General features: G+C 40.8%; 1 protein-coding gene across 2 annotated transcripts; it reads left to right on the forward strand.

Annotated features, from left to right (window-relative positions):
• Nucleotides 1-9931: 9931 nt before the first annotated feature.
• irak1bp1 (interleukin-1 receptor-associated kinase 1 binding protein 1) lies at nt 9932-27849 on the forward strand. Of its 2 annotated transcripts, XM_020528224.2 has the most exons (4): nt 9932-10244; nt 15285-15350; nt 18780-18910; nt 25174-27849. In XM_020528224.2, the coding sequence occupies exons 1-4, from the start codon at nt 9957-9959 to the stop codon at nt 25442-25444; spliced, it is 756 nt and encodes a 251-aa protein (XP_020383813.1). In that variant the 5' UTR covers nt 9932-9956; the 3' UTR covers nt 25445-27849. The 2 variants fall into 2 exon arrangements, with proteins under 2 accessions (XP_020383813.1, XP_048453206.1); XM_048597249.1 differs by lacking the exon at nt 15285-15350 and having other exon boundaries at nt 9939-10244.
• Nucleotides 27850-27976: the final 127 nt, after the last annotated feature.

Raw genomic sequence — 27976 nt, forward strand, 5'->3', positions numbered from 1 at the left:
GGTTTTGAAATCCCCAACCTTAAGGAAAAGACCTTTGTTATTCACCTTATCTATGGCCCTCATGATTTTATAGACCTCTAGAAGATCACACCTCAACTTCCTATGCTCCAGTGGGAAAAGGTCCCAGTCTATCCAGCCTATCCTTATAACTCAAATCCTCCAGTCCTGGAAACTTCCTGGTAAATCTGAACACGCTCCAATTTAATAATATCCTTCCTATAGCACAGCAACCAGACCTGTACACAGTACTTCAAAAGTGGCTTCACCAACATCCTGCAGAATCTCAACATAACGTCCCAACCTCAATTCGCAATGGTCTGAACAATGAAGGCAAGTGTGCTAAACACCTTCATAACAACCCTGTCTACCTGTGATACAACTTTCAAAGGACTATGTACCTGAACCCTTAGATCTTTCTGTTCAACAACCCTACCCAGGGCCCTGCCACAAAGTAGCATTCCAAATATAGTCGATGCCTCTTTCTAAAAAGGTTACATTTGTCAATTCTAATAGTGGACATAGAGAGGTTATGAGCAAAATAAAAAAATGCTTCTGAATGATTAAAACATTAAAAAAGACAAAATTCTTCGAACATAGTAATTGAAATTAAATTAAGATCAATTTGGGTTGAACAGTTAGGAAAGAGCAGGTACATGATGTTCAACGTTTGAGTTCTCTCTCTCTCTCACAGAGTTTTCACTTGATGTTCTTTCCTCCTGGACTGGAGAATTGCATGTGAGACAATCTATTTTACTGAATTTGCCTCTGCCTTTGCCAAAGCCGCGTTTATGGGAGGTTACTATATTGAAACAGTTGCTGTTTAGAAGTTAAATTATCTGTTATTTTGTTAAGTTTTCCAATAGAGCTGTTATTCCAATCCTTTGTTCTTTACTTTTATTCTATAGGTAAAATACAAACAAAAGTGTGTTGTTGACTCATTGAATTGCATCTGGAACGCAATGCCTTATACTTGCTTTTAAAAATAAGAAAACATTGGAGTCTAGGTTATCTTCTTAATATATTTTGAGGGGGTTTGGTCCGGTCCAGAATAACATAATCTAACTAACAAACATTGTTGCAAGTTTTTTTTTAAATGTCAAATGTATCTAGGGCTATTATTCATAAAATAGCCATTGTAACTTGCCTAACAAAATCCCCTACAATTCTTTGAGGAGGTAACTGGTAGGCTATGTAAAGAGAAACTGGTAGATGTAATACATTTGGATTTCCTAAAGGTATTCATTAAGGTTACTTAATAAGAGTTGGTGTTGAGAATGTTAGGGAAACTGGAGCTGAGGATTATCAAATCAGCAATGATCTCATTCAATGGTGCTGCAGACTCAATGGGCCAAATGGCATACTTTTGTTTCTCTGTCTGAAAGTTTTAACTCACTGCATATTAAAAAAATGCGATTAGAACTTGTACTTTCTAATATCATATTTTTCCTTGAACTAGTGATTAAACTTGAGGCTTGTTTCAAACTCCAAGATCAGGATTACTCTTCACCTCTTTAATTTCCCTTTTACTGAAGAAGTAGGCATTGTAAGGTAGAATGTAGGATGAGTGCCACCACGAAGAGCCTCCTGTTACCTGCATTGGATCTTTGAAAGCACTATCTAATGAGTTTCATCCCCTGCACTTTCCTAATAGCTTTGCAACTTTTTCCTTTACATCTATGTATCCAACTTCCTAAAAGAAAAGTACATAAGTGAGTCCTTGTCTGATGAAATTTGTGGAGTCCTGCAGGTGTCTGTGCTAGACTCTCAATTTTTTACAATTTATTTCAATGATTTAGATGAGGGGAGCAAACGCATGGTACTTAATTTTGCAGACAACATGATGGTAGATAGGAAAGTATGATGTGAAGAAGAAAAGTTTGGATATAGACATAGATAGGTTGACAGAATGGGCCTAAATCTGGCAGGTGGAGTATAATGTAGGAAAAATATGAAATTGTTCACATTTGCAGGAAGAATAAAAGCAGAGTACAACTTAACCAGACAACAGCTAATTGCAAGGTTCAGATGGATTGAGATATTCCAGTGCATGAGTCACAAAGAGTTGATTTGTGGGCACAGCATAGAATCAAGAAGGCGAATGTAATGCTATCCTCTATTAGGAGAGGAATTGAACATACTGGGAGTATTCGCAGACATCTTTAATCTCTCCTTTCTAGAATGCGAGGTTCCCACCTGCTTCAAGAAGCCTACTATCATTCCAGTGTCAAAGAGAAAAATCAGGCAATGTGCCTTAGTGACTATCGTCCAGTGGCTCTGACATCCATCATATGAAGTGCTTCAAGAGATTTGTAATGGCACACATCAACTCCATTCTCCCAGATTACCTTCATCAATTACAATCCGCCCACCATCACAATAGGTCCACAGCAGATGCCATCTCCCTGGCCCTACACTCATCCCTGAAACATCTGGATAACAAGGGCACCTAAATCTGACTTCTATTTATTGACTTTAGCTCTGCCTTAAACACCATAATTCCAACCAAATTCATCTCCAAACTCCAAGACCTAGGACTCTGTTGCCCTCTCTGCCACGGAAATCCTTGACTTCCTGATCTGCGGACCACAATCCACAAGGATAGGTGACAACGCCTCCTCACAATAATCCTCAGCACCAGTACCCCACAAGGCTGTGTACTCAGGCCCTCACTATACTCCTTACATGCTCACGACTGTGTAGCCATATTCAGCTCTAACTCAATTTACAAATTTACTGATGACAGCACCATAGTGGGTTGGATCTCAAATTGAGATGAGACAGAGTACAGGAAAGAGATAGACAGCTTAGTGACATGGTATAAAGACAACAATTTCTCCCTGAATATCAGCAAAATGAAGGAGCTAGTCATCTACTTCAGGAAGCAGAGTGGAGGACATGCCCCTGTCTGAATCAAAGGTGCTGAGGTGGAGCTGATCAAGAGCTTCCATTTCCGAGCTGTAAATAGAGCCATAGAGTCATAGAGTCATAGAGTTATACAGGACAGAACAATCCCCTCAGACCAATTTGTCTGCACTGACCAGATATCCCAAACTGACCTAATCTCATTTGCCCGCATTTTGCCCATATCCATATAAATCCTTCCTATTCATGTACCCATCCAGATGTCTGTTAAATGTTGCAATTATACCTGCCTCCACCACCTCCTCTGGCAGCTCATTCCAAACACAGACCACCCTCTGCGTGAAAAGGTTGCCCCACAGGAATATCACCAATGATCTATTCTGGTCCACCCATGTTGACGCTTTAGTCAAGAGAGCACACCAATGTCTCTACTTCCTCAGAAGGATAATGAAATTCTGCATGCCCACAATAATTCAGACCAATTCTTATAGATCCACCATAGAAAGCATCCTATCCGACGTATCACAGCTTGGTATGGCATCTTTTCTGCCCAAGACTGCAAGAAATAACAGAGAGTTATGAACACAGCCCAGTCCATTATGAAACACAGCCCTCCTTCCTTTGACTCCGTCTACACTTCCCGCTGTCTCAGGAAAGCAGCCAACATAATCAAAGGCCCCTCCCAGCCTGGTTATCCATTGGATAACCTTTTCCTTCGGGCAGAAGACACAAAAGTTTGAAAACATATACCAACAGATTCAAGAACAGCTTCATTCCCACTGTTATCATAAACGGAACTCTCATTTACAGTATTAAAATTGTTGATTCTTTGCACCTTCTCTGTAGCTGTAACACTATATTCTGCATTCACTTCTATAATTCTGATGTACTTACGTAAGGTATGGTTTTTCTGGTCAGCATGCAAAGCGATACTTTTTCTCTGTATCTCAGTACGTGTGACAATAATAAATCAAATCAAGTCAAATAAAGCTGTACAGGGCATTGGTGAGACCACATCCCAAATACTGTATGCAATTTTGGCCTCTTTATCTGAAGAAGAATATAAATGCATTGGAGAGATTTCAGACAAGGTTTAACTAGATTGATACACAAACTAAGTGTTTTTGTTTTATGAGGATGGGTTGGACAGGCTGACCTTATTTCTGCTGGAGTTTAAAAAAGCAAGTGGTGACTTGAATGAAGTATATAAGATCCTGGAAAAGCTCAGCAGGTCTGGCAGCATCTGTGAAGGAAAAATCAGAGTTAATATTTTGGGTCCAGTGACCCTTCCTCAGAACTTCGTCTGAAACTTTAACTTTGTTTTTTCCTTCGCAAATACTGCCAGACCTGCTGAGCTTTTCCAGCAATCTTGTTTTTGCTCCTGATTTACAGCATCTGCAGTCCTTTTGGTTTTTATATAAGATCCTGAATCGTCTTGACAACATGGACAAGAGGATGCTTTCTCTTGCGCAAAGGAAACAATTGGGCCAGGATCCTATTAACTGGCGAAGCAGACTCAAGAGGTTGAATGGCCTAATTCTACACTTACTTCATATGTTTGTATAAAAATATTTGTGGCATCGATTTTCACCTTCCTTTCAGACAGTACACTTTATATTATAGTAACTCACCGTACAAAATAAAAGCTTCTCAACCCTTCCCTGTGTTTTTTTTAGCTAATTACCTTAAGTAAGTGTCTTTGGTTATTTGGCAACATTCCCTCTTTATTCTCTCTATCAAAATCATTCGTGCTGTTTGATGATACCATGGAGGGGCTCTTCCAGCATTTCTTGCCGAACTTTGTTTTTAATAAATGTCAAATAATATTCAAGTAATAAGTATGTCCTGCATCAGATATCATATCCTGCAAGAGATATTAAACTCATATTATTTTTCTCCATTTTCTCCATGCTCTTTTTTTTTTCTTTTAATATTTATCTACTTCCTTTTTCAGAAATCAATATAGATTTTGTTTCCATAGCAGTTTCTAGCAGGACATTCCCTATCCTCACAATACTTCCCTAGGGAGAAAAGATCTTCCAGAGTCATATTTTGAGCCACACTATAATATTCACACATAATCAAGCCAGCACCGGCACAATTTGGAAAAAGTGCTGTATGGTTAGAGCTCCAATTCTCCCTGTTCAGATGGACATAAAAGATTATTTGAAGAACAGAAGAGTTGTCCGAATATATTTGGCAACATTAATCCCTTAAACACTACTACTAACACAGATGGTCTGTTATTTTATCCCACTGCTGTTTACGGAGCCAATTTACAAACATAGGAATAAGAAACATGGGTAGGTCTTTCAACTCCTCTAATCTGCTCCACCATTCAATAAGACAGTGGTTGATCTGAAATATAGCTTCAACTCCACATTCCCATCTACAAACAATAATCTTGGACCTTCCCTTGTTAATGAAGAATATATCTACCTCAGCATCAAAAGTATTCAACCATTCTGTTTCCATTGCTTTCTGGGGAAGGGAGTTCCAAAGCCTCACCACCATGAGGGAAAATAATTCCAACTGGAAAACAAAAATAATATTAAAAATTCTAATATCGTTTCAGCATCCATCCTATAAAGTTCTATCAGAGTCTTGCATGTTTCAATAAGATCACTTCTTATTCTTAATATACTATGTAACAACCAACAGAAATAACTCCAGCCTGTGTAACTTTTCCTCATAGCATAAACCTCCTATTCCAGCAATCAGTTGAGTGACCTTCTCCAAACTGCTTCCAACACATTTACATTGTTTCTTAAATCAGAAGACCGAAACTGTACACAATGCTTCCAGATGTGGCCTCACCAACACTCTGTACAAATGCAGAAAAAAAATCTCTATCTTTATACCCCATCCTTATATCTTGCAATAAACAACAATATTCCTAAACAAATGCTTATTTTCACACACATACGAAGTAAACACATGAATGTACAAAATAGGAGCAGAGGTAGACCATTCAGCACTTTGAGCCACATCCACCATTCAATAAGATCATTGTTGATCTGTTTGTGCTTCAAATTCCACATTGCCATTTACCTCTGAAATATCGTGATTCCCAACCTATGAAGAATCTATCCACCTCTGTCTTAAAAATATTCAATTACCTCACCTTCACTGCCTTCTGAGGCAGAGAGTTCCAAATCATGAAAGTGCCAGGTATTAAATCAGATGATGGAATTTGGAAAACAATAGCCCAGATGTTACATCATTGTGTTAACACCCAGATCCCTATGTGATGCACTCTCTCAACTTAAATATGTTGCTTTTCTATTATTCTTTCCAAAGGGGAAAACTTCACATTTTCCAACAAAATACTCTATTAAATTTTTGCCCATTCATTTAATCTATCCATACCACTTTACAGACACTATACGTCCCATTCACAGCTTGTTTTCCTGCATGTCCTTGCATCATCAGCAAATTGAGTAACCTACATTCGGTCCCTTCGTCCAATTAATTTATATAGATTGTAAATATTTAATGCCTCATTACTGATCTCTTTGATGTGCCAAAATTGTTTATAATTTATTGTTTCATTAAATATTTTGGAGACAACGTCAAAGCCCAAGATATGCCGTGTGTCCAGTAGGCCTCTGCACCCAGCATCCTTCTCACTATTTCCAGGTCGCCCGGCCCAACTCACCTAAACATTCACCCTGGTATGAAAATTCCAACTTCAAAACCACATTCTGCTGGGTAGCTTCATAAAGCTTGGAATTCTCTCAACACAGCACACTTGACATATGGATGAAAATACAGACCACGCTTCCTGAAAAATACATTTCCATAAAATACATTTTAGGCAGCAGCAGGCAGAAAGAAAGAAGAATTGCAGACCAGCAAAGGAACAGGATCCTGCCTAAAACCCATCAGATGGCAAAGGATTTGGGTTGTCCTTTACCTAACTCTTTGAGAAACCAAATCAAGTTTTCATTGCAGGAATTCCACTACATCTCAATTGGACTGAAACTAGAGAAACATGCTACTACAAGTTGTGTGGCAATTGCTCTTCTCAGAACCTGTGGCTGGTTTTTTTAGATTTATAATACCTAAGTGCATGTTACTTTTTCTGATATCATCTTATTGGTATGTGTAACTGTATGAATGGGTATTGTAGTGAATACTTTTTGACAGTTGAATAATGAAGATTTATTTTTCATTTTAAAACCTTACAAGAAAGCCTGCCATTTATTTGTTACAGCACTCAGCAGACTAAAACACTTATCCTTCAAAACATATTTGTCTTTGATCAGTCAAGATGTGGAAAAAAAAACTATCCTATTAACTCTCCCATGTCTGTAATATTAATGGTAATCATCTTACACTGTGGTTGTTGGACGATAACCACTCACTAAGGTTTTGGAGTAGATCTGTAGCTCGGGTTGTGGGTGTTGAGGTTGGTTGGCTCGCTGAGCTGGTTTGTTGTTCCGCAGACGTTTCGTTACCGTGCTTGGTAACGTCCTCAGTGCAGCGTAAACTATGGATACGCTACGTAGACGACACCTTCGTCATCATTAAACGGACCAAATTAGAAGAGACACACAAACTCATAAACAACACCCTCACCGGAATAAAATTCACCAGAGAGGAGGAGAAGAACAAACAACTCCCATTCTTGGACGTCCTGGTAGAGCGCAAGACAAAAGGGGAACTGCAAACGAAAGTACACTGAAAAGCCACACACACAGACCAGGTATTGAACTTCAATAGTAACCATCCGAGCACACACAAACGCAGCTGCATGTGAACACTATTTAAAAGGGCAACAACACACTGCAGCAACATGGAACTATGCGAAGAGGAGGAGGAATACCTCTTCCAAGCGTAATGGATATCCAAAGAACTGGGTCAGGAGATGCCTACAGGAAACGCATCAGAAAGATTGTACATGCCCTGACACACTCATCACACTACCCTACATCAGGAACACGTCAGAACTCACCACAAGACTTCTACGACCGCTGGGCATCAGAGTGGCACACAAACCCACATCAACCCTACAACAAGTGCTCACCCGAACTAAAGACCCACTCCCTGCCATGGACAGGACCAATGTCTTCTACAAGATCCCCTGCAGAGACTGCGAGAAACACTACATCGGACAAACAGGAAGGAAACTAACAACAAGAGTACATAAACACCAACTGGCTACAAAAAGACATGACCAATACTCACTCATCTCAATCCACATGGACAAGGAGAACCATGACTTCGACTGGGACAACACCAAGATCCTGGGACAGGCTAGGCAGAGACAAGCACGAGAATTCCTGGAAGCATGGCACTCCACAAAGCAGGCTATTAATAAACACATTGAACTCGACCCCATTTACATTCCACTACGGAGGAAACCCAGAAGTGAGGCAATCCATCGCAACGGACCCCAGAGTTTAAAAACCAGGCGGGAAAACACACCAACACTTCATCAGAGGCTGCACTGAGGATGTTACCAAGCACGGTAACAAAACATCTGCGGAACAACAAACCAGCTTGGCGAGCCAACAAACCTCTATAACCACTCAGCTGAGCCCCAGGGCATCACAATGGGCGTTTGTCACATATGATAAAAAGTAAAGTCGCAATAATCTTGCCAAACCATAGGGCTGCTCTCTCATTAGAGAGAGATAACTGGTTGTGGTTTAATCTGAGGGTTGCCACACCTCAGGCAATGGGAGAAGTTAAAAAGGAGAGTCCTTCATGGTATTCTCATCTGGTGCAGAAATTGAACCCAAGCATTTGGCGTTATTCTGTGTTGCAAACCAGCCAATTAAGCTCACTGATTCTCCCTCTCAGGACAGCATCCAACGCCAAGCTTATCTTCAGCTGCTTCATTCTCTTCCTTCATCATCAGTGACCACTTAATTTATGTCACAATTCTTTGGATGATAAGAGTCCATTCCCACATGCAACAAGACCTGGACGACAATGAGGTTCTCGTTAATAAGTGTGAATTAACATTTGCCTCACACAAACGTCAAGGACCATCAATCTCCAATCAGAGTCTAACCACCTCACCTTGAATCTGGCAATTGAATCACAAACCCTGCCTGTTCTGTGTGATAATTTTCAAACGAGGTATCAGAAAGAAAACACCAGAAAGATCAATATATAGTATTCAAAGAGTTCTAATGGTGAATTAATACTTCGAGGATATAAATATTCTTGTTTAATTAATTACAGAGCATGGGTAATCACTAACAGTTTCAAGTTTTCTTCCTGGTTCTTCAACAGTCTTGTATTTCTCATTCCTGGTTAGCATTTTGCAATGTACTTCAACTCACACAAGCTTAAAACATTCTGCCGCCAACAAACTTAATTAATTAAGAAATGCCTTTGGGTTAATTGTAACTATAAAGTCAAACTCCAATGTTTGTTCGAAATACGCAAAGTCAAAAATCACAGGACACGAGGTTATAGTCCAACAGGTTTATTTGAAATCACAAGCTTTCTGAGCGCAGCCCCTTGGTCAGCTGCAGAAACCTGTTGGACTATAGCCTGGTGTCCTGTGATTTTTGACTTTGCGCACCCCAGTTCAACACCGGCACCGTCACACCCTAAATATGCAAGGAATATACAAAACCGAACTGCTTTAGTAACTGCGTGTGCGCATGGAGGTTTTTTTTAAACGAATAAACTGTTTTTGCATCAAATAAAATCCGAGAGGTACGAAAACAGAAATCGCCGGAGAAGCTCAGCAGGTCCGGCAGCATCTGTGGTCAGAGAAAGCAGACTTAACGTTTCGGGGTGTCTCTGCTTTCTTCACACAGATACTACCAGACATGCTGGCGTCCTCCGGAGGTTTCAGTTCGCCAGCATCCACAGTTCTTTGGTTGTTTATTACTGTTTAAAACTCTATCTAATTCTCCGCTGCCCCCTCCGCCTCTGCAGCAATCAGGAACGGCGCCGCCTCTGCGCATGCGCGTCAATCACCCATCCTCCGGGCGGGAGGGGGAAGTTGCCATAGCAGCGGCGCTGCGCTTCCACCCGCTGCGGCGCGGGTGGGTGTGGACAGTTGCCATAGCAGCGGCGCCGTTCACCCCACCCCCCCCGCCGCCATTTTACCCGCCGCTCCGGTAACCATGGCGATCAGTCCGGCTCAGGTTTTCGCGACGCTGCTGTCGGATACAGAGAATGGCAAACGCTGTTGGCCTGAGCGCCGCGGCTCCAAGTCGCCCGTGCCTTCCCCTTCCCCTTCGGCCGAACGGGAGGTGCAGGTCAGCGCCACAGCCGAGGTGTCGGCGCCTCCGAACCGGGCCCGAGTCTGCGTGCTGGTGGCCAGCCGGAAGGAGGCGGCAGCGGCGGCCAAGAGCAGCGTCAGTCGGCGGCTCGAATACATCGTGCAGAGCGTCCGGGCACACGGTGTGAGGGTAAGGTTATACCGAGCCCAGGGAAGGAGAGGGACAGTGTCAGTCAACACTGACAGCCGGGAACGGAGCCGCCTGCTCCCAGCACTCGACACGAGGGCTGAGCTTGGCGCATCACAGACTAAAATACTCTGAAGGGGATTTTTAAAATTTGTATATTTTTTCTTCCCTCTGATTAATTCTTGCTCCTGAAAAAAAGAAGCTTAATTCCCATTCCAGAGTTTGTACTGGATTAAATTAGCAGCCCGAGAGTAATCGACATTATGCATTGGTGTAAACATGACCCAAGTAAAAGTTCTGGCCTCGTTGTATTGGAAAGACTGGCATCGATTCTGGGCTCAATGGCCACTTCCTGAGTTCCGTTGTTCGACGATTCGTCATCGTTGCAGGTTGGCCGTGTTGTTCATAGTGACCCAGTTAAGCCTGACACAATAAACATCTAACTCTTGAAAGTGCAGTCAACTTGCATCAAGGATGCATCACTCACTTTTGGTAATGATAGATGTCACAAGTGATGCTGGGTAGCTGTAGTAATAATGTTTGACAGTCACTTGGAAAATCCTATCCGATTCCCGTGTTAGAAGGAATTGATTGCATCCAACAGACTTATAACTGATTCAGAGATAGTAGGAACTACCGATGCTGGAGAATCTGAGATAATAAGGTATAGAGTTGGATGAACACGGCAGACCAAGCAGCATCATAGGAGCCGGAAGGCTGACGTTTCGGGTCTGGACCCTTCTTCAGAAATGGGGTCCAGCCCCGAAATGTCAGCTTTCCTGCTCCTCTGATGCTGCTTGGCCTGCTGTGTTCATCCAGCTCTACACCTTGTTATCTCAGACTTTTTGTTCACCTTTTATCCAATGACCTCAATGTAATCTTTTCACAAATGCTTGGGGGGGTGGGGGGGATGAAAACCATTTGCTTATTCTGAGCAGGTTGACAGTAGTAACTTTCTCTGTAGTGTCCCTATCCCTGGACCAGGAGGCCCAGGTTCATGTCCCACCTGTTCCAGAGGTGTGTGATAGCAACATTGAACAGGTTGATAAAATTGTTATTTTAGAATGTAATCCTCAAATAGATACAGTATGGTATTTTCTTGAATAAGGCAAGGTGGACTCCATATGCATGAACACTTTGCAACATGTAAATTTGTAAAATATTGTCACATAGAAGCCCTGAGCTTCTCTTAGTGACATGCTGAAAATTGCACTTTCCAACAGTTCAGCAGTGACATTGGCAGGTACCTGGTGTTATGATTACTGTCATGATGTACACAGTTCTAAAATTGTGACTGTAACAGTGAAAATGTTAAATCAAGAATGGTCCAATATGAATGCAGAACACATGTTGGTAATGGTGAAAGTGTGGAACTGGTGAGAGTGAAAAGAACAGCTTCTGAGCCACAACGGTATAATTAGAAGAGCTGATTATAAACATGGTTTAAATAGATGGATTTTAAGAAGGTTTTCTGATTTGGGCAGAGTAATGTTGAGGGTTGGGAACCTCGGGTAAGATTCCAGAGATGCAACTAATTTAGATGAAGACAGGCCCATTAATGGTGGCGTTCGAATCCAGAGGGAGAAGACTGAGTGTAGGAGGGCTTAAAAGATGAATAGGTTCCAGTCAAAGACTCTTGAAAGGTTGTGAAGGAATTTTATGATGAATATTTTGAATCCTTTCTTTCAGGAGACCTTAAATGTAACAAAGAATAGACTAATGAATCACTTATTGTGGATAAGATATTGGCAGTTGAATTTTGGACAAATTTGGGTTTATGGAGGGCGGAGATGTTAAGAGTGTCGAAGAAGTTTAGTCTTGAAGTACACAGAAACAGTGGACAGGAAAACACTGTGGTCCATTCCCAGCTTGTTCCACACAACTGATATTTTTTATGTGTAATGCATAGACACAGCAACCCATTCAAAACTCAAGTGATCTAGAGAGGGGTAAGAAGCCAGGCCAATTTAGAGACGTGAGAGACATCTGCAGCATTTCCATCCAAAAACAAACATTTCTCTGCTAATGGGTGTGAAGTGGGTAAGAGGTCATGATAATACAGAATTTTAAGTAAACAATCATACTGATTAATAGGAAGTGAAGTTTGAATTGTACTTCTGAGTTAAAAATTAGGAATCGAGCCTATGAAATTGTCGCATAAGGACTATCGAGTGAAGCAAGGTTTATTACAGTTCCGAACATAATAACTTCAGTTGACAATTTTGACTACTTTACAGCAGTACCAAATGGGCACACTGACGGCAGAAAGGTAGATGTGAGATTACAAAGAAATGGTAGGGAATACATCTGTGTCATCCCCACATAATAAACTGATCCTGTGTTAGTGGATAATGCCCCTAAGGAGGTAACATGTTAACGAGAGGCCATGGATAAATTGATTATTACAAGTTGGCAAAACAAAGTGTTGTGTTTTTTTAAAAAAAAAGTTGGAGCCAACTTCACAGAGGCAACAAGTATCTGATTTCATTATCATCCAGCATTTTCACCCGTGCTCAACAGCCATATAGATTAACCCTTTCATGAAAGCTTTCCATGGCTAAGAGAAAATCAATAGTGAATATTTACCACACTCCGTTTCCTTGCACTAACTAAAGCAATCCAAAATAAACTTTAAGCATGTAAAGTGCTTGTTTATTTTGAAACTGAACTTGTTCTCCAGTGGGAAGTAACTTGGGTGTTGTTACTGAGCTAGAAGGAACCAAGGTGACAGCAGGCTGAACCCCTCTTAATGTTGAATTAGCTTTTCTCAGCTGGATTAGCAGTGGAATACTGCAGTTAATTTCTGAAGGAAGGGAAATCAACTGTAAAAACCATATATTGATATCCTTGCCCCAGAAACATTGTAGGAGAACAGAAAACCAAATGAATGAGGGGCTAGGATATGTTTATCAAGTTTGACAGAGAAAGGTTGGAGGAAGCTCATATGCAGTACCCGCATAACGTTGATTTATTGAAGCAAAAGGCCCATTTCCAGGCTGTAAATACTTGTTTAATTCTCTTCATTATATTCAATCTTTACCTTTTGACTTTGAGGAGGCAAAGATTAGAGGCAAAAGAAATTGGGAGATAGATTTTGTTTAATCATTCATTAGATGTGTGAGCTGCTGGCTAGGCCAGCATTTATTGTCCATCTCTAAATGCAATGGAAAAGGTGGTAATGAGCTACCTTAAACTGCTGTAGTCCTTCCACCATGCCATTAGGAAGGAAGTTCCAGGATTTTGATCTAGCGATGATAAAGGAACCATGATAAAGTACCAAGTCACGATGATGGGAGATTTGGAGGGGCATTTGATTATCATGATGTTTCCGTGTACCTGCTGCCATGTCCTTTTAGGTAGTAGACTGGTGTGTCGGAAGGTATTGTCAAAGGACCCTTGATAAGTTATTACAGTGCATCTTGTAGATAGTACATGTATTACCACTGTTCAGGGAGTTAATGTTGAAGGTAGTGGATGGGATGCCAAATCAGAAAGGCTGCTTTGTCCTGGATGGTGTCAGACCTCTTGAGCGTTGTTGGAGCAAAACATCCTTCAATGTTTCCGTTTTTTGATTTCCCTGTGATAGTGAGTTCCACGTTCTAACTACTCTCTGAATAAAAAGGGTTTCTCTTGAATTCCATATTGGATTTATTACTAACTCCAAAATTATTAAATTAGTAACTTGTATTTATAGTTTTGATTTAACGTGCAAGTGGAACCATCATCTGCATTTCAACTCTTATAAAACCCTTTCATAATCGTAGTCTTCTTGCTAGAGAAGAAGCCTCAATCTATTCTTTCTTTCCCTACTTGGTATAACTTCTAGATTCTGGTAGTATTCTTCTAATTTCCAGTGCCCAAACTTTTAATAATATGGAGTCCAGAACTGTTCCAAGGTTTATGTGGGGTCTGACCATGCTTCTGTACAAATTTAAGAAATTTAAGTTTTTAAAAAAAACTTCTCTGCTTTTCAATTTTTTTCCATCTGGAAATGAACTCCATGCTTTGATTACACTATTCTTGTCTTATTAATCTACGATGGGACTTCTTTTGATTTATTTGTCTGACCCCTTCCTCTACCCTTTTTAGGTATTTATCCAAAGGAAAAATACTGGAAATCTGAATTACAAACACAAAACAATGGAAATATTCAATTCTGGCAGTATTTAAAGAAACAGAAGTTAAAGTTTGAGATAGATGACTTCTCATAAGAACTTAGCCATCCGTCACCACATCAAACACTGGTAACCTTACAAAATAAAAATGGAAAGAACAGTGGATGCTGTAAATCAGGAACAAAAACAGAAGTTGCTGGAAAAGCTCAGCAAGTCTGGCAGCCACTATGAAGAAAAATCAGTTCTGAGGAAGGGTCACAGGACCCAAAATGTTAACTCTGATTTTTCTTCACAGATGCAGCCAGACCTGCTGAGTTTTTCCAGCAACTTCTGTTTTTATTACTGGCAATCTTACTGCCCTGTGTCAAAATCATTCCTGCATTCAGGATCACAATATATCAAACATAACTAACTATCACTTCCAACTGTCTTTAAAACCCTTTCCCCTGACCCTTTTGTTACGTGTGTGGAGCTGTTCCACACGGTCATCATGATTGACACCATTTGTTAACTGTCTTTGATGGTACTCACTTACCTCCTTTCCCCTTCCCACCAAGTAAAACCTCTTCAGGTTCAGCCCTGTTTGAGCCACAGGAGGATTCCATGCATTCAGTGTCCCATTGTTGGGAAAAGGACACACCTGGAAAAACCTTGAATCCATATGTGTCCCTAAGGGGTTCACGTCACAGTCCAGTTTCATTATTAGCAGGAATCACAATTTTTTTTGGAAGAATAAATTCTTTTCATAGTGGGTTGAAATAAATGTCTTCTGTTACCCATTGAGAAATATCTTGGGAGTTGCAATTAAGTATTGTACCTGCTTGTTGGAGCAGTGATTTTATTGAGTGTTACATTAGAATATTGTACATTTAGTACCAATACTCTTTCATTGAATATTTTGTCTTCAAATAGTATGTTAATGTTCCAGGAGGATTGTATTACAGTGACTAAGGATTTTCGGCGAATTGAAAATGCCTATCAGATGGAAGCAGAGGTACTATTCAGTTTCAGTTGTAACTTTTCATAAATGTGCACAGAAGAGCTGTATATGTATTGTGTAAACTATATCTTTAGCATTAACTTATTACATTTAATTATAATGGATGAAAACTTGATACTGTCAATTTTTGGTTTTATAAAGGAACAGATTTGTGAAATATAATTTAATCCAATCACAAATGTAATATTGGAAATGTACTAATATAGATGGGAATCTAAGCTGTGAAGGCAGGACCTATATTAAAGAGATGCAGACTGGCTAAGTAAATGGGCAATGAGGTGACAAATGGAATATAATTATGAGAAGATGTTATTTACTTTAACTGTAAGAATAGACAAGCAGAATATATTTCGAAAAGAGGGACGTGGGTGTACTTATGCAAGGATCACAGAACATTTAGCATACAGCTACAGCAAGCAGAAGAGGCAGTGACATAGAGGTAATGTCACTGGATTAGTAACCCAGAAGCCCACGCTAATGTTTTAAGGACATTTTTTTTTGTCGAGGGTTGAATCATACCATGGCAGATTGTGAAACTTGAATTCAGTTAAAAATATGGAACAAAAAATTAGCCCAATGCCAACCAAGCTGCTTTCAAAGTGTCCTTTCGGGAAGGAATTCTGCCATTTTTGCCTGGACTGGCCTACACATGTCCCCAGCCCGCAGCAAAGTGGTCAATTCTTAACTGCTCTCTGGGCAGTTGGAGATGGGCTATAAATACTGGTTTGCCAACGACATCCGTGTTCTGTGAATAAATAATAAAAAGAAGCAATTGGAAAGATAAAAGGCATGTAGGCCTTTATTGCAAATGCACTAGAATAAAAGAATAAGTATCGTTCTCCCATTGTACAGAGCTTTGTTAAGACCGCATCTGGAGTACTACATGCAATTTTAACCCCCATATTTAAAAGGTAAAGGTGCAATAAAGGTTCACTGGATTAGTTCCTGGAATGAGGAGGTTGTCTTGTCTTGAAAGGCTAAGTGAATAAGAATATACATTCCAGAGTTAACAAAAAAAAAGAGGCAAGCTTATGAAAATATAAGAATTCTGAAGTGGCTTAACAGTACAGATTCGGAGGTTATTTACCTGGTTGGGAATCTCGACAAAGGACACAGTCTTAGGATTAGGGTCTGATCATTTGGAACTGAAATTTTTCTTCACTCAGTTTTCCCAATATTTGAAATTCTGCAGAAGTTTGAAGAGGCTTCATTGTGGAATATATTTAAATATAAAAGACTTTTAATTGTTGAGAATCAAAGGATTTGGGGAGCATACAGGAAAGTGGATTTGAGAACTGCACGACCATATTGAATGATGGTGTAAGTCTGGGTCTGCTCCTAGTTCTTATGTTCTTCTAAGTTTGTTTGAATGCTTTATATGTATTTAATTGTGAAAATTGTAGCTTTTATTCTCGTTAGGTGAGTATTATAATTACTTTATTAAAGTTATTAAGGCTAACTTTTTAGCTGCTTTTCTCTGCCCAATTCACTGTTCAAATGGCTGCCAACTCCAGCCAAATGCCTAAGCACAGCAGAGGAAGGGAGACCTTCTCCAAAAATAGTTTAACACTGACATAAGAGACTTACTCTCTGCCCTGCTGTTCCAAGGATGCATAATAGCAAACTAATTACTTTTCATAAGAACTATAATCAGGAGTAGTCAGTTCAGCACCTTGAGCTTGCTCTGCCATTTAATATGATGAAGGCTGATATTATCTCGGCCTCAACTCCACTTTCTATCCTGCTGCATGCGGAGTCTTACGGCCCAGTGGTATTATCACCAGAGTATTAATCCAGAAAATCCGCTAGTGTTCTAGGGACTTGGGTTTGAATCCTACCACGGCAGATGGCGGAATTTGAATTCAATATTTTAAAAAAATTATGTTTCAGGAAAAAAAATCTGGAATTCAGAATCTACTGATGATGATGAAACCACTGTTGATTGTTGGAAAAACCCATATCGTTCACTAATTTCCTTCAGGGAATGTCATTGATTCCCAATTGCCTTCTGAAATAGCTTAGCAAGCCACACAGTTGTACCAAATGCTACTAAGTTTCAAAGAAGATAGAAGGTAGTGGTGGAGGGTTGCTTTTCATACTGGAGGCCTGTGAGCAGTAGTGTGCCACAAGATTCAGTGCTGGGTCCACTGCTTTTTGTCATTCATATAAATGATTTGGATGTGAACATAGGAGGCATGATTAGTAAGTTTGCAGGTGACACTAAATTTGGAGGTGTACTAGACAGCATAGAAGATTACCTCAGAGTACAATAGATCTTGATCAGATGGGCCAAAGGGGCGAGGAGTGGCAATTGGAGTTTAATTTAGATAAATGTGAGGTGCTGCAATTTGGAAAGGCAAATCAGGGCAGGACTTATACACTGAATGGTAAGGTCATGGGGAGTGTTGCTGAACAAAGAAACCTTGGAGTGCAGGTTCACAGTTCCTTGAAAGTGGATTTGCAGGTATTTAGGATAGTGAAGAAGGCGTTTGGTGTGCTTGCCTTTATTGGTCAGTGCATTGAGTATAGGAGTTGGGAGGTCATGTTATGGCCATACAGGACGTTGGTTCGGCCACTTTTGGAGTATTGCATGCAATTCTGGTCTCCCTCCTATAGGAAGGATGTTGTAAAACTGGAAAGGGTTCAGAAAAGATTTACGAGGATGTTGCCAGGGTTGGAGGGTTTGAGTATAAGGAGAGGCTAAATAGGCTGCAGCTATTTTCCCCGGAGCATTGGAGGCTGAGGGGTGACCTTACAGAGGTTTATAAAATCACGAGGGACATGGATAGGGTAAATAGGCAATGTCTTTTCCCCAGGGTGAGGGTGTCCAAAACTAGAAGGTATAGGTTTAAGGTGAGAGGGGAAAGATATAAAAGGGTCCTAAGGGACAATTTTTTTTCATGCAGAGGGTGGTGCGTGTACACAATGAGCTGCCAGAGGAAGTAGTGGAAGCTGCTACGATTACAGTTTAAAAGGCCTCTGGATGGGTATACGAATAGGAAGGGTTTAGAGGGATATGGGACAAATACTGGCAAATGGAACTAGATTTATATAGGATATCTGGTCAGCATGGACAAATTGGACTGAAGGGTCTGTTTCCTTGCTGTATATCTCTGACTCTATAAATGGAACCAGCCAGCCAGATCACCTGGCATCGACCTAGGCACCAGAAAAAAACGACAGAAACAGCCCTATCGACCCTGCAATATCTAGTTCTTAAGCTATCAATAATACTGGAAGATTGTAATCTTCAAGATTCGAAAGATGTTATTAAGACTACTTCTATCGTTCAGCCTAAGCCCAAAAGTGTCATGTATATACGTAGTATTGAACACCTTTCACTTCATTATATTTTATTTAGTTAAGCCACAGATTTTGATATCATTTTGAAATATTTAAAAAGACTTTTTTTTTGCTTCCCAGGTATCTGTTATATTCAATGACTTCAGCAAGATGGAGAATTGCTGTAACTTATTGGTGGAGAAACTAGATAGTTCTGTTGTTGTTGGTTCACCTCAGTTTTATCATACAACTGAAGCTGTGGAAAGTATCAGGTAACGTGGACTACTTTGTTTTTGTTAGCCAGGATCAAGACCCTTTGACGCCTTGTTCAAAGATCAGTGTTTTAGATTATTTATTGTACTGCTTACTTATTCCATGAACAATTCATTTTTCTAATAGATTTAAAACACACTTTTAACCCTTTTTAATGCTCATGCAAACTGAAGTTCCTTGTAGATGGAATAATTTTACAGCTAGTTAAGTCTTTTTTTTAAAAAAGCACACGTTTTATGATCTTAATTGCACGTTATTATAAATAGTGAGTGGCATTGACCTGGAACCTGCTGCCTACAGTGACGGAGAAAATTGGATGGGTACTTGAGGGAAACAAACTTGCAGGGCAATGGAGATAGAGTATAGCTATTGGACAAACTGTGTCATCCTACAAACAGGCAGCATGGGCTTGATGAAGTGAAGGGCCTCCTTATGGATGCACTAATGAGTCTTGCGTTTCTGTTACCCAAAATATATTACATATTGTTCATTAAAGTCCATTAGGGAAGGAAACTGCCATCCCTACCTGGTCTGGCCTACATGTGACTTCAGACCCAATGTGGTTGACTCTGAACTACCCTCTGGGCAATTAGGGATGGGCAATAAATCCTGTTAATGAATTTAAAACAAAATTTTGAGTTTTTGTATCAATTGGATTGCTTTAGAGTTGTATTGGTGTAGATGTTTCTACCGTAGAAGTAAATGTCGAGTGAGATATAAGGCATATCAAAACCACTTACATCCAAATCCAGGTAGTTTTTTTTTTAGATAAACTAATAGATCAGCAAGTGGTTTTGGGAAATAGTTCAAGGGGAAACTTAAGCTCTCATGCTTGAATATAAAAATCAAGCACTGCCATTGATATCAATGTAGTATTGACTTGAAACTGGTTTCAAGTTGACCACAAATCACCAACATATAGTTTACATTATATCATATCTACTCAGCCTTGGTGCTAATATGTGCAGAAGAGCTGAATTCCAAAAGTTAAGTCAGAGTGACTGTCCTTGAATTCAAAGTGACATTTGACAGTGTGGCATCAAAGAGTGTCAGTAAAGTTGAAGTTTCAGCCCCAGAACATTGCTGTTAATTTCTTAGGGCATTGTTCTAAGCCCAACCATCTTCGCTGCTTCCTCAATGACTTGCCTCCATTATAAAACCGGAAGTGAGGATGTTTCTGATTGCACAATAAAGAGTTGCAAATGGTGATGAATAGGTACAGAAGCACGATGTGTTGCATTTAGCAAGACCTCGACAGCATTCAAGCTTGGGCTGATAAGTGGTAAGTAGCTTTGCGCCACAAAAATGCCAGGTGATGACATCTCAATAGAAGGCAATAAAACCACTTATTCTCGATGTTTATGGCATTGCCAATTGGCAATTCACTTACTATTAACATTCTGAGCCAGGCAGTCACCGCTGACAAGAAATTTTATTGTACCAGTCTCTCTCTCTCACACAGACACATACATACACACACACAACTACAATAGCAGGTAAAAGAATTACTGATTCGTTAGGGAGGAGAAGGAGGCCATTCTGCCTATCTACTCTGTTTAGCTTGGTCATGATTTTGAAACCCTCTACTAAATCTTCTCTCAGTTGGCATCTCTCCAAAGAGAGCAATCCCAACTTCTTCAATCTATCCACATAAACTGAAGTTTCTCATTCTTGGAACCATTCTCGCAAATCATTTCGACACTCTCTCTAACACATTCATATCTTTCCTATAATGTGGCACCCAGAACTGAAATCTACGAGCATAAGTTCATCATTACCTTCTTATTCTTGTTATTTATGAACCAATTAATAGAGCAAGAACACTGCTTTATTAACTGCTCTCTTTACCTATACTGCCACTTTCAGAGATCTATGCACATATATACCCAGGTTCTTCCTGCATACCTTTTAGAATTGTGCTCCATACTTTATATTGTCTTTCAATGTTCTTCTGACCAGTGTGTGTCACCTTCTTTGCATCTAACCTCATCTGCCACCTTTCTACCCATTCCACCAACTTGTCCTTTTGGAGTTGCACACTGTTCTCACAGTTTACAATTCTTCCAATTCAGAGGCTGGCTAGTCTGCAGTGACTCCCCTCCAAAAGCATGTCCACCTTCTACAAGGCTATCGTTGATTGTTGTAAAAGCCTATGTGGTTCATTATTGCCCTTTCAGGAAGAAAATCTCCTGCCCTTACCTGTATGTAGCTCTCAACCCACAGCAATGTGGTTGACTTTTAACTGCCCTTTGATATGGCTCATCAAGCTACTTAGTTCAAAGCAGTTAAGATAGGAAACAAATGTCAGCCTTACTTAAGAGATAGTAGGAACTGCAGATGCTGGAGAATCCGAGACAACAAGGTGCAGGGCTGGATGAACACAGCAGGCCAAGCAGCATCATAGGAGCAGAGAGGCTGACGTTTCGGGCCTAGACCCTTCATCAGAAAAGGGGGAGGGGAAGGGGGTTTTGAAATAAATAGGGAGAGAGTGGGAGGCGGATAGAAGAGGGATAGAGGAGAGGATAGGTGGAGAGGAAACAAACAGGTCGAAGAGGTGGGGATGGAGCCAGTAAAGGTGAGTGTAGGTAGGGAGTTAGGAAGGGGATAGGTCAGTCCAGGGAGGACGGACAGGTCAAGGGGGCCGGATGAGGTTGGTCGGTAGGAGATGGAGGTGCGGCTTGAGGTGGGAGGAGGGGATAGGTGGGAGGAAGAACAGGTTAGGGAGGCAGGGACGAGCTGGACTGGTTTTGGGATGCGGTAGGGGGAGGGGAGATTTTGAAACTTGTGAAATCCACATTGATACCATTGGGCTGCAGGGTTCCCAAGCGGAATATGAGTTGCTGTTCCTGCAACCTTCGGGTGGCATCGTTGTGGCACTGCAGGAGGCCCAGGATGGACATGTCGTCTGAGGAATGGGAGGGGGAGTTGAAATGGTTCGCGACTGGGAGGTGCAGTTGTTTATTGCGAACCGAGCGTAGGTGTTCTGCAAAGCGGTCCCCGAGCCTCCGCTTGGTTTCCCCGATGTAGAGGAAGCCACACCGGGTACAGCGGATGCAGTATACCACATTGGCAGATGTGCAGGTGAACATCTGCTTGATGTGGAAAGTCTTCTTGGGGCCTGGGATGGGGGTGAGGGAGGAGGTATGGGGGCAGGTGTAGCACTTCCTGCGGTTGCAGGGAAAAGTGCCGGGTGTGGTGGAGCTGGAGGGGAGTGTGGAGCGGACAAGGGAGTCACGGAGAGAGTTGTCCCTCCGGAAAGCAGATAAGGGTGGGGAGGGAAAGATGTCTTTGGTGGTGGGGTCGGATTGCAGATGGCGGAAGTGTCGGAGGATGATGCGTTGGATCCGGAGGTTGGTGGGGTGGTACGTGAGGACGAGGGGGATTCTTTTTTGGTTCTTATTGCGTGGACGGGGTGAGAGGGATGAGGTGCGGGAGATGTGGGAGACACGGTTGAGGGTGTTCTCGACCACTGAGGAGGGGAAGTTACGGTCCTTGAAAAACGAGGACAACTGAGATGTACGGGAGTGGAATGCCTCATCCTGGGAGCAGATGCGGCGGAGGCGAAGGAATTGGGAATAGGGGATAGCATTTTTGCAGGAAGGTGGGTGGGAGGAGGAGTATTCTAGGTAGCTGTGGGAGTCGGTGGGCTTGAAATGAATATCGGTTTCTAGGTGGTTGCCCGATATGGAGACAGAGAGGTCCAGGAACGGGAGAGAGGTGTTGGAGATGGTCCAGGTAAACTTAAGGTTGGGGTGGAAGGTGTTAGTGAAGTGTATGAACTGTTCGAGCTCCTCGTGGGAGCACGAGGCGGCGCCGATACAGTCATCAATGTAACGGAGGAAGAGGTGGGGTTTAGGGCCGGTGTAGGTACGGAAGAGGGATTGTTCCACGTAACCTACGAAGAGGCAGGCGTAGCTTGGGCCCATGCGGGTACCCATGGCTACCCCCTTTGTCTGTAGGAAGTGGGACCACGTAATCTACGAAGAGCCTTACTTAAGAAGCTTGACACCGTCTAAGGCAAAGCAGCCTCTTTGACTGGCAGCCCATTCATCACCTTAAACATTCACTCCCTCCAACACAAATGCACCATAGGATCAGTATCATTTGTATTGCAGCAACTTACAAACCTACAATCTGTGCTGCCTAGAAGTGCACGATCAGCAAATACATAGGAACAGCACCTTCTGCAAGTTCTCATCTGAGCCACCCAGCATTTTGACTTGAACTATATCACCACTGCTTTATTGTCCCTGAATAGAACCCCAGCCTAGCAGCATTGTGGGTGGATCAACACGCCAGGGACTGCAGCAGTTGAAGAAGGAAGTTCATAACCAACCTTGATATAAAGATGCTAATCAATTAGCAAATTAATGTAATGCCCACATTCTGTAGTTTTTTTTTTAAACTCTCCTGTTTTCCCTGTAGCGTGCCATATTTTCATTAATTTTATTGCAGATAATAAAGGTATTTCTTTTGGGATTAAGATGGCTTCAGGTGTAGTACAAACCACTTGAACCTTTGCAGCCTCTGTTATTCTAAATAAAGCCATGAAATTTATTGGCACTAAATTCCACGTGCTTTTTTTTTTAATCAATTCAATCCTATTGTTAGATTCCTTAACATCCCTTTAAAATGTATACAAAACAATGACTTGTAAGGCCATAACTGCCATATGGTGGAGGAAACAAAATGGTCTTCAGACTCGAACAACAGGAATGACCTTAGGAACAAAAACAAAGTTGCTGGAAAAGCTCAGCAGATCTGGCAGCATCTGTGAAGGAGAAAACGGAGTTAATGTTTCCGGTCCGGTGACCCATCCTCAGAACCTCGGGAATGACCTTAGGTTTGTGTGGTGGGAAGTGGAGTGTTTTGGGTACTGGTGCTAACTTCTTTCTTTTGAGAAGATAATGGAGTTGTGCTTGAGGAAAAAAAAAATTAAATGTTTTAATGTTTAATTATGCATGCAGAAAATGTGGAAACATGAAAAAATGCCAGTGAAAGGGCTTGAATATAATTCAGGACGTGGGTATGATAGGCCCATCATAAACTAAGATTCTGGCCTCGAAGTGGCAAAATTTCAATCCATCCCTCACCCACTTAATGGCAACTGTGGAAGTGGGGCCTAGGTCTCCTTAAACTAAGAGCTCATGGTTTCTCTTGAGGAGAACATGTCTGGAGGCCAAAACAGCCAGCGAGTTGAGGTAAACCAACTTCCAAAGGATATTAGGCTCAGTTGGTAGGAGGTTCTCAGATGGCAGAATTAATTTAAAAAATAAAATTCGACCATTGGTTCCAATCGACCTGGCTGCCAATCTCTTGCAAATTCTACTGTGTTCACTGACAGGCATAATACTGCTGCAGTTGACTAAGAGAGTTACATCCTGCATTACTTTGGATGTGTAGCAACAGCAAGCTCAACAACATGAAACAGATGTGCTGCATTAACAATAGTTTCCTTCTTCATTTTGTATCAGCACAAAATCGTAATTTTGTATTGTAATAGCACGTGAAGTTATCAGACAGTTGGAGAATTTATTAAAACAGAAATTTGAACATCCAGAAGTTGATTGATTAATCTGTGGCCAGTTATACTAATTCTTCAGGCAATTGGCCAACCTCCCACCATAACATCAGTGAAACTTTGATTGTATTTCCTGTAGGAATCCAGAGTTTCATTTTCACTGCAAAAACTTGATGAATGGGGTAGCCTGAGTAACAGAAATTTAGCTCCTTTGCTTCACTTGCATTTCTCCGTGAAATCACTGCCCTGCTGGGATGAGGCACAAGAAATTATCATCAAGTAGCTACTGCTGAAAACCTGTGAAAATGTTCCCACCACGAGTGCTCCAGGAAGGGAAGTCCAGGGCGGGAATTGCCCAAGGGTTCCTCATAGAGCTGTGTGGAGCATTTACATTCTTCTGGCCCTGGCTAATGTTTCTGGCAAGTTTTACCCAAAAGAAACTCCATTAATATCCGACTCAGGCCTTAGGTTACAAGGCCATACTGAGCCTTGATGATATCAAAGTGCACCACATGTTTGAAGAGGACCTCACTTGTGCAGGTGTTCTTACCGACCACAATTTCTGCGTAAACTCCTCACTCCATTATAATTTCCTTGCTGCCTTACACTTTAGGGTGGTAGAGGGTCAGGAATTAGGTGGGCAGTTAAAATCCGAGGCCTTAGCATCTGCTGTAATTTTTTTTAACTAAAATGTGTAGAGTAAAATAAAATTTTATCCAAGTTCTGTTTTATTTTGTATAGACGGCAGGCGTGTCTTCGAGCAGTTGCTAATTCTCGACGTAAAGCATTTGAAGTATGCCGACTACTTGGCCAGACACTCGGCAGACCTTTGATTGTTCGAGAAGAAGAAATTAAAGAAACTGAAGGGTTAACCTCTGAAGCACAAGCACCAGACAATACAAGGCCATTGACTATACAGCAGCAAATTAGCAATGCATCTGTGACTGTTTGTTCTAAAGTCTTTGTGACTTTTGAACTTAAATCAAAAGATAATCTCAAAAGAAATAATTGAGTATGACCCTTTTTGAATTTATAAATTAAAGCTTTTAAATCGGGAAACTGGCTGATTTTTTGGAAAAGGGGAAAGAATGTTTCAAACGTGTACTAATGCAGAATTTGGAAGCAAACTGGAAATGCAAATTCTGTATTAGCTAATTCTTGATGGTGCTAATTTTTAACTTGTTTCTTAGTGTGGTTACAATGGATCCATCAGTCTTGTGCATAATAGAATCTGTTATTTCTACTTATTCAGCTCATCACCAGTAACCAAAACTCCATGGAACATCTGTCAACTTATGGCAAAAGATGGCTAGGAACAAAAAGTTATTGACAGGTTTTTTTTCATAGATGCAGCTACGAGGCATATAATTTTTTGTGCAACAGTCAGCATCATCAAATCTTTTTTAGTCATTTCTCTGTCATATAATCTTTTAATCTTCATTGCTGTGCTGATACAAAATGAAGAAGGAAACTATTGTTAATGCAGCACATCTGTTTCATGTTGTTGAGCTTGCTGTTGCTACACATCCAAAGTAATGCAGGATGTAACTCTCTTAGTCAACTGCAGCAGTATTATGCCTGTCAGTGAACACAGTAGAATTTGCAAGAGATTGGCAGCCAGGTCGATTGGAACCAATGGTCGAATTTTATTTTTTAAATTAATTCTGCCATCTGAGAACCTCCTACCAACTGAGCCTAATATCCTTTGGAAGTTGGTTTACCTCAACTCGCTGGCTGTTTTGGCCTCCAGATATGTTAAACTCCTCAAGAGAAACCATGAGCTCTTAGTTTAAGGAGACCTAGGCCCCACTTCCACAGTTGCCATTAAGTGGGTGAGGGATGGATTGAAATTTTGCCACTTCGAGGCCAGAATCTTAGTTTATGATGGGCCTATCATACCCACGTCCTGAATTATATTCAAGTCCTTTCACTGGCATTTTTTCAGAGTTAACAGCAGGAACCTGGCAATGTAATTGAGAAAACCCGACTCCTCTTCCCCACTTCCCGAAACATTCCTAGGAAAGGAGTGCAGTTTCTAACAGTTACTGTAATATTCAGATTCTAGTGTGTTAAAATAACACATTTCTTTGACTCAATGTTGTGAACCAATACATGTTAGTGACGTGACAAGAGTATTTTTACAGTCAGAATGGGAAAGTTAGAAGATTTATTAAAACAATTTTATTTTGTAAAAAAAAAAGCTACTTTTTCTTCAAAGATGTAGATCTTTTACTACCATGCAAATGTAAATATTTGTTTTAAATAAAAACAGAGTACTAGAGAACCTCAGCAGGTCTGGCAGCATCTGTGGAGAGAGAAATAACATTAATATTTTGAGACCCTAGGAACTTTCTTTTTCCACAGATATTGTCAGACCTGCTGAGTTTCTTGAGCACTTTTTTTAAATTTCAGATTCCCAGCTTCTGCAGTATTTTGCTATTATTTCATATATATTTAGTTCCATCCATTTGTTGTAACTTACTACAATACCTCAGCTACCATTATTTATACGTGGACACCTACTTTGTACTAAATACTTGGTTATTAAAAACCTCAGTGACTTGCATACTTCTGTTTTCACAAGCTCATTTACCTTAACCATCCAGACAATCTTCAAGCATGTACGCAGACCTTGACTGATAAGTGGATAATCAGCCTTACCACAACTTAAGGGTTGGAGTACAGAAACCAAAGCTTCTTCCTGTTGTTATTCAACTTTTATACATTATGTGGATCTTTGCATTGGGATCAACAAATACTCAGCAAGACTGATTCATTTTCCCATTCTGTAGTCATTAATGCCAATTGTTGCTTCAGATTAGATAAACTAAAGAATCAGTTTTCAATGGTTGGAACACCAACACTGCTTTGATGAGGCACGAGTTCACCATGAAACTTTAATTGTAGCAATTTTCCAAGGTTATTTTCCCCATAATGTATGGACTGTGCAGCCTCTGGCAGAGACACTAGAGAAAATTAAAAGATTTTTCTTCCAATTGTTTGAACATTCCTTGTAAAAATGTGCTGCAGGCTTTACAATTGATCCGCTGTTTCTGCTCCATTATGCACAGTAAAACAAGAGAAACACCTTTTGGTCTCCCATGCACTCAGCACTAGTATGGATAAATATGTGAGATGATTTCACTTGCAAAATACTACAGTACATTTGCTCCCAACTGCAAGTGGCTGTTAGGTAGACCTACATATGTCACTTTTGTCAGTGTCTCTTGAAGAATCCCCTGCTGATATTACAACTGGGAGCTCATGTAATTCAAACTGGAAAATCTAGCTCAGGAGTCTCACATAGGACCTGATCTGTATAATAATGTGTAACACCAGATGGTTGCATTATCAACTGGGCTAATAGTGGAAATTCAGAAAAGCATTTTCTAAAATCCAGCCTTTGGTGTTGCTCATAGAGGCAATGATTTATGCATTAATTAACAGTAATTAAAGCAGTAGTTCAAGATGCCCTTTTTTTTTGCTCAGAAAAACAGACCATTTCCCCTTGAGAGGAAAAATAATCAGTTCTTTGGCTGTAGTT

This window comes from Rhincodon typus, chromosome 5, assembly GCF_021869965.1.
Source record: "Rhincodon typus isolate 14 chromosome 5, sRhiTyp1.1, whole genome shotgun sequence".
In the NCBI taxonomy this organism is placed as follows: Eukaryota; Metazoa; Chordata; class Chondrichthyes; order Orectolobiformes; family Rhincodontidae; genus Rhincodon; species Rhincodon typus.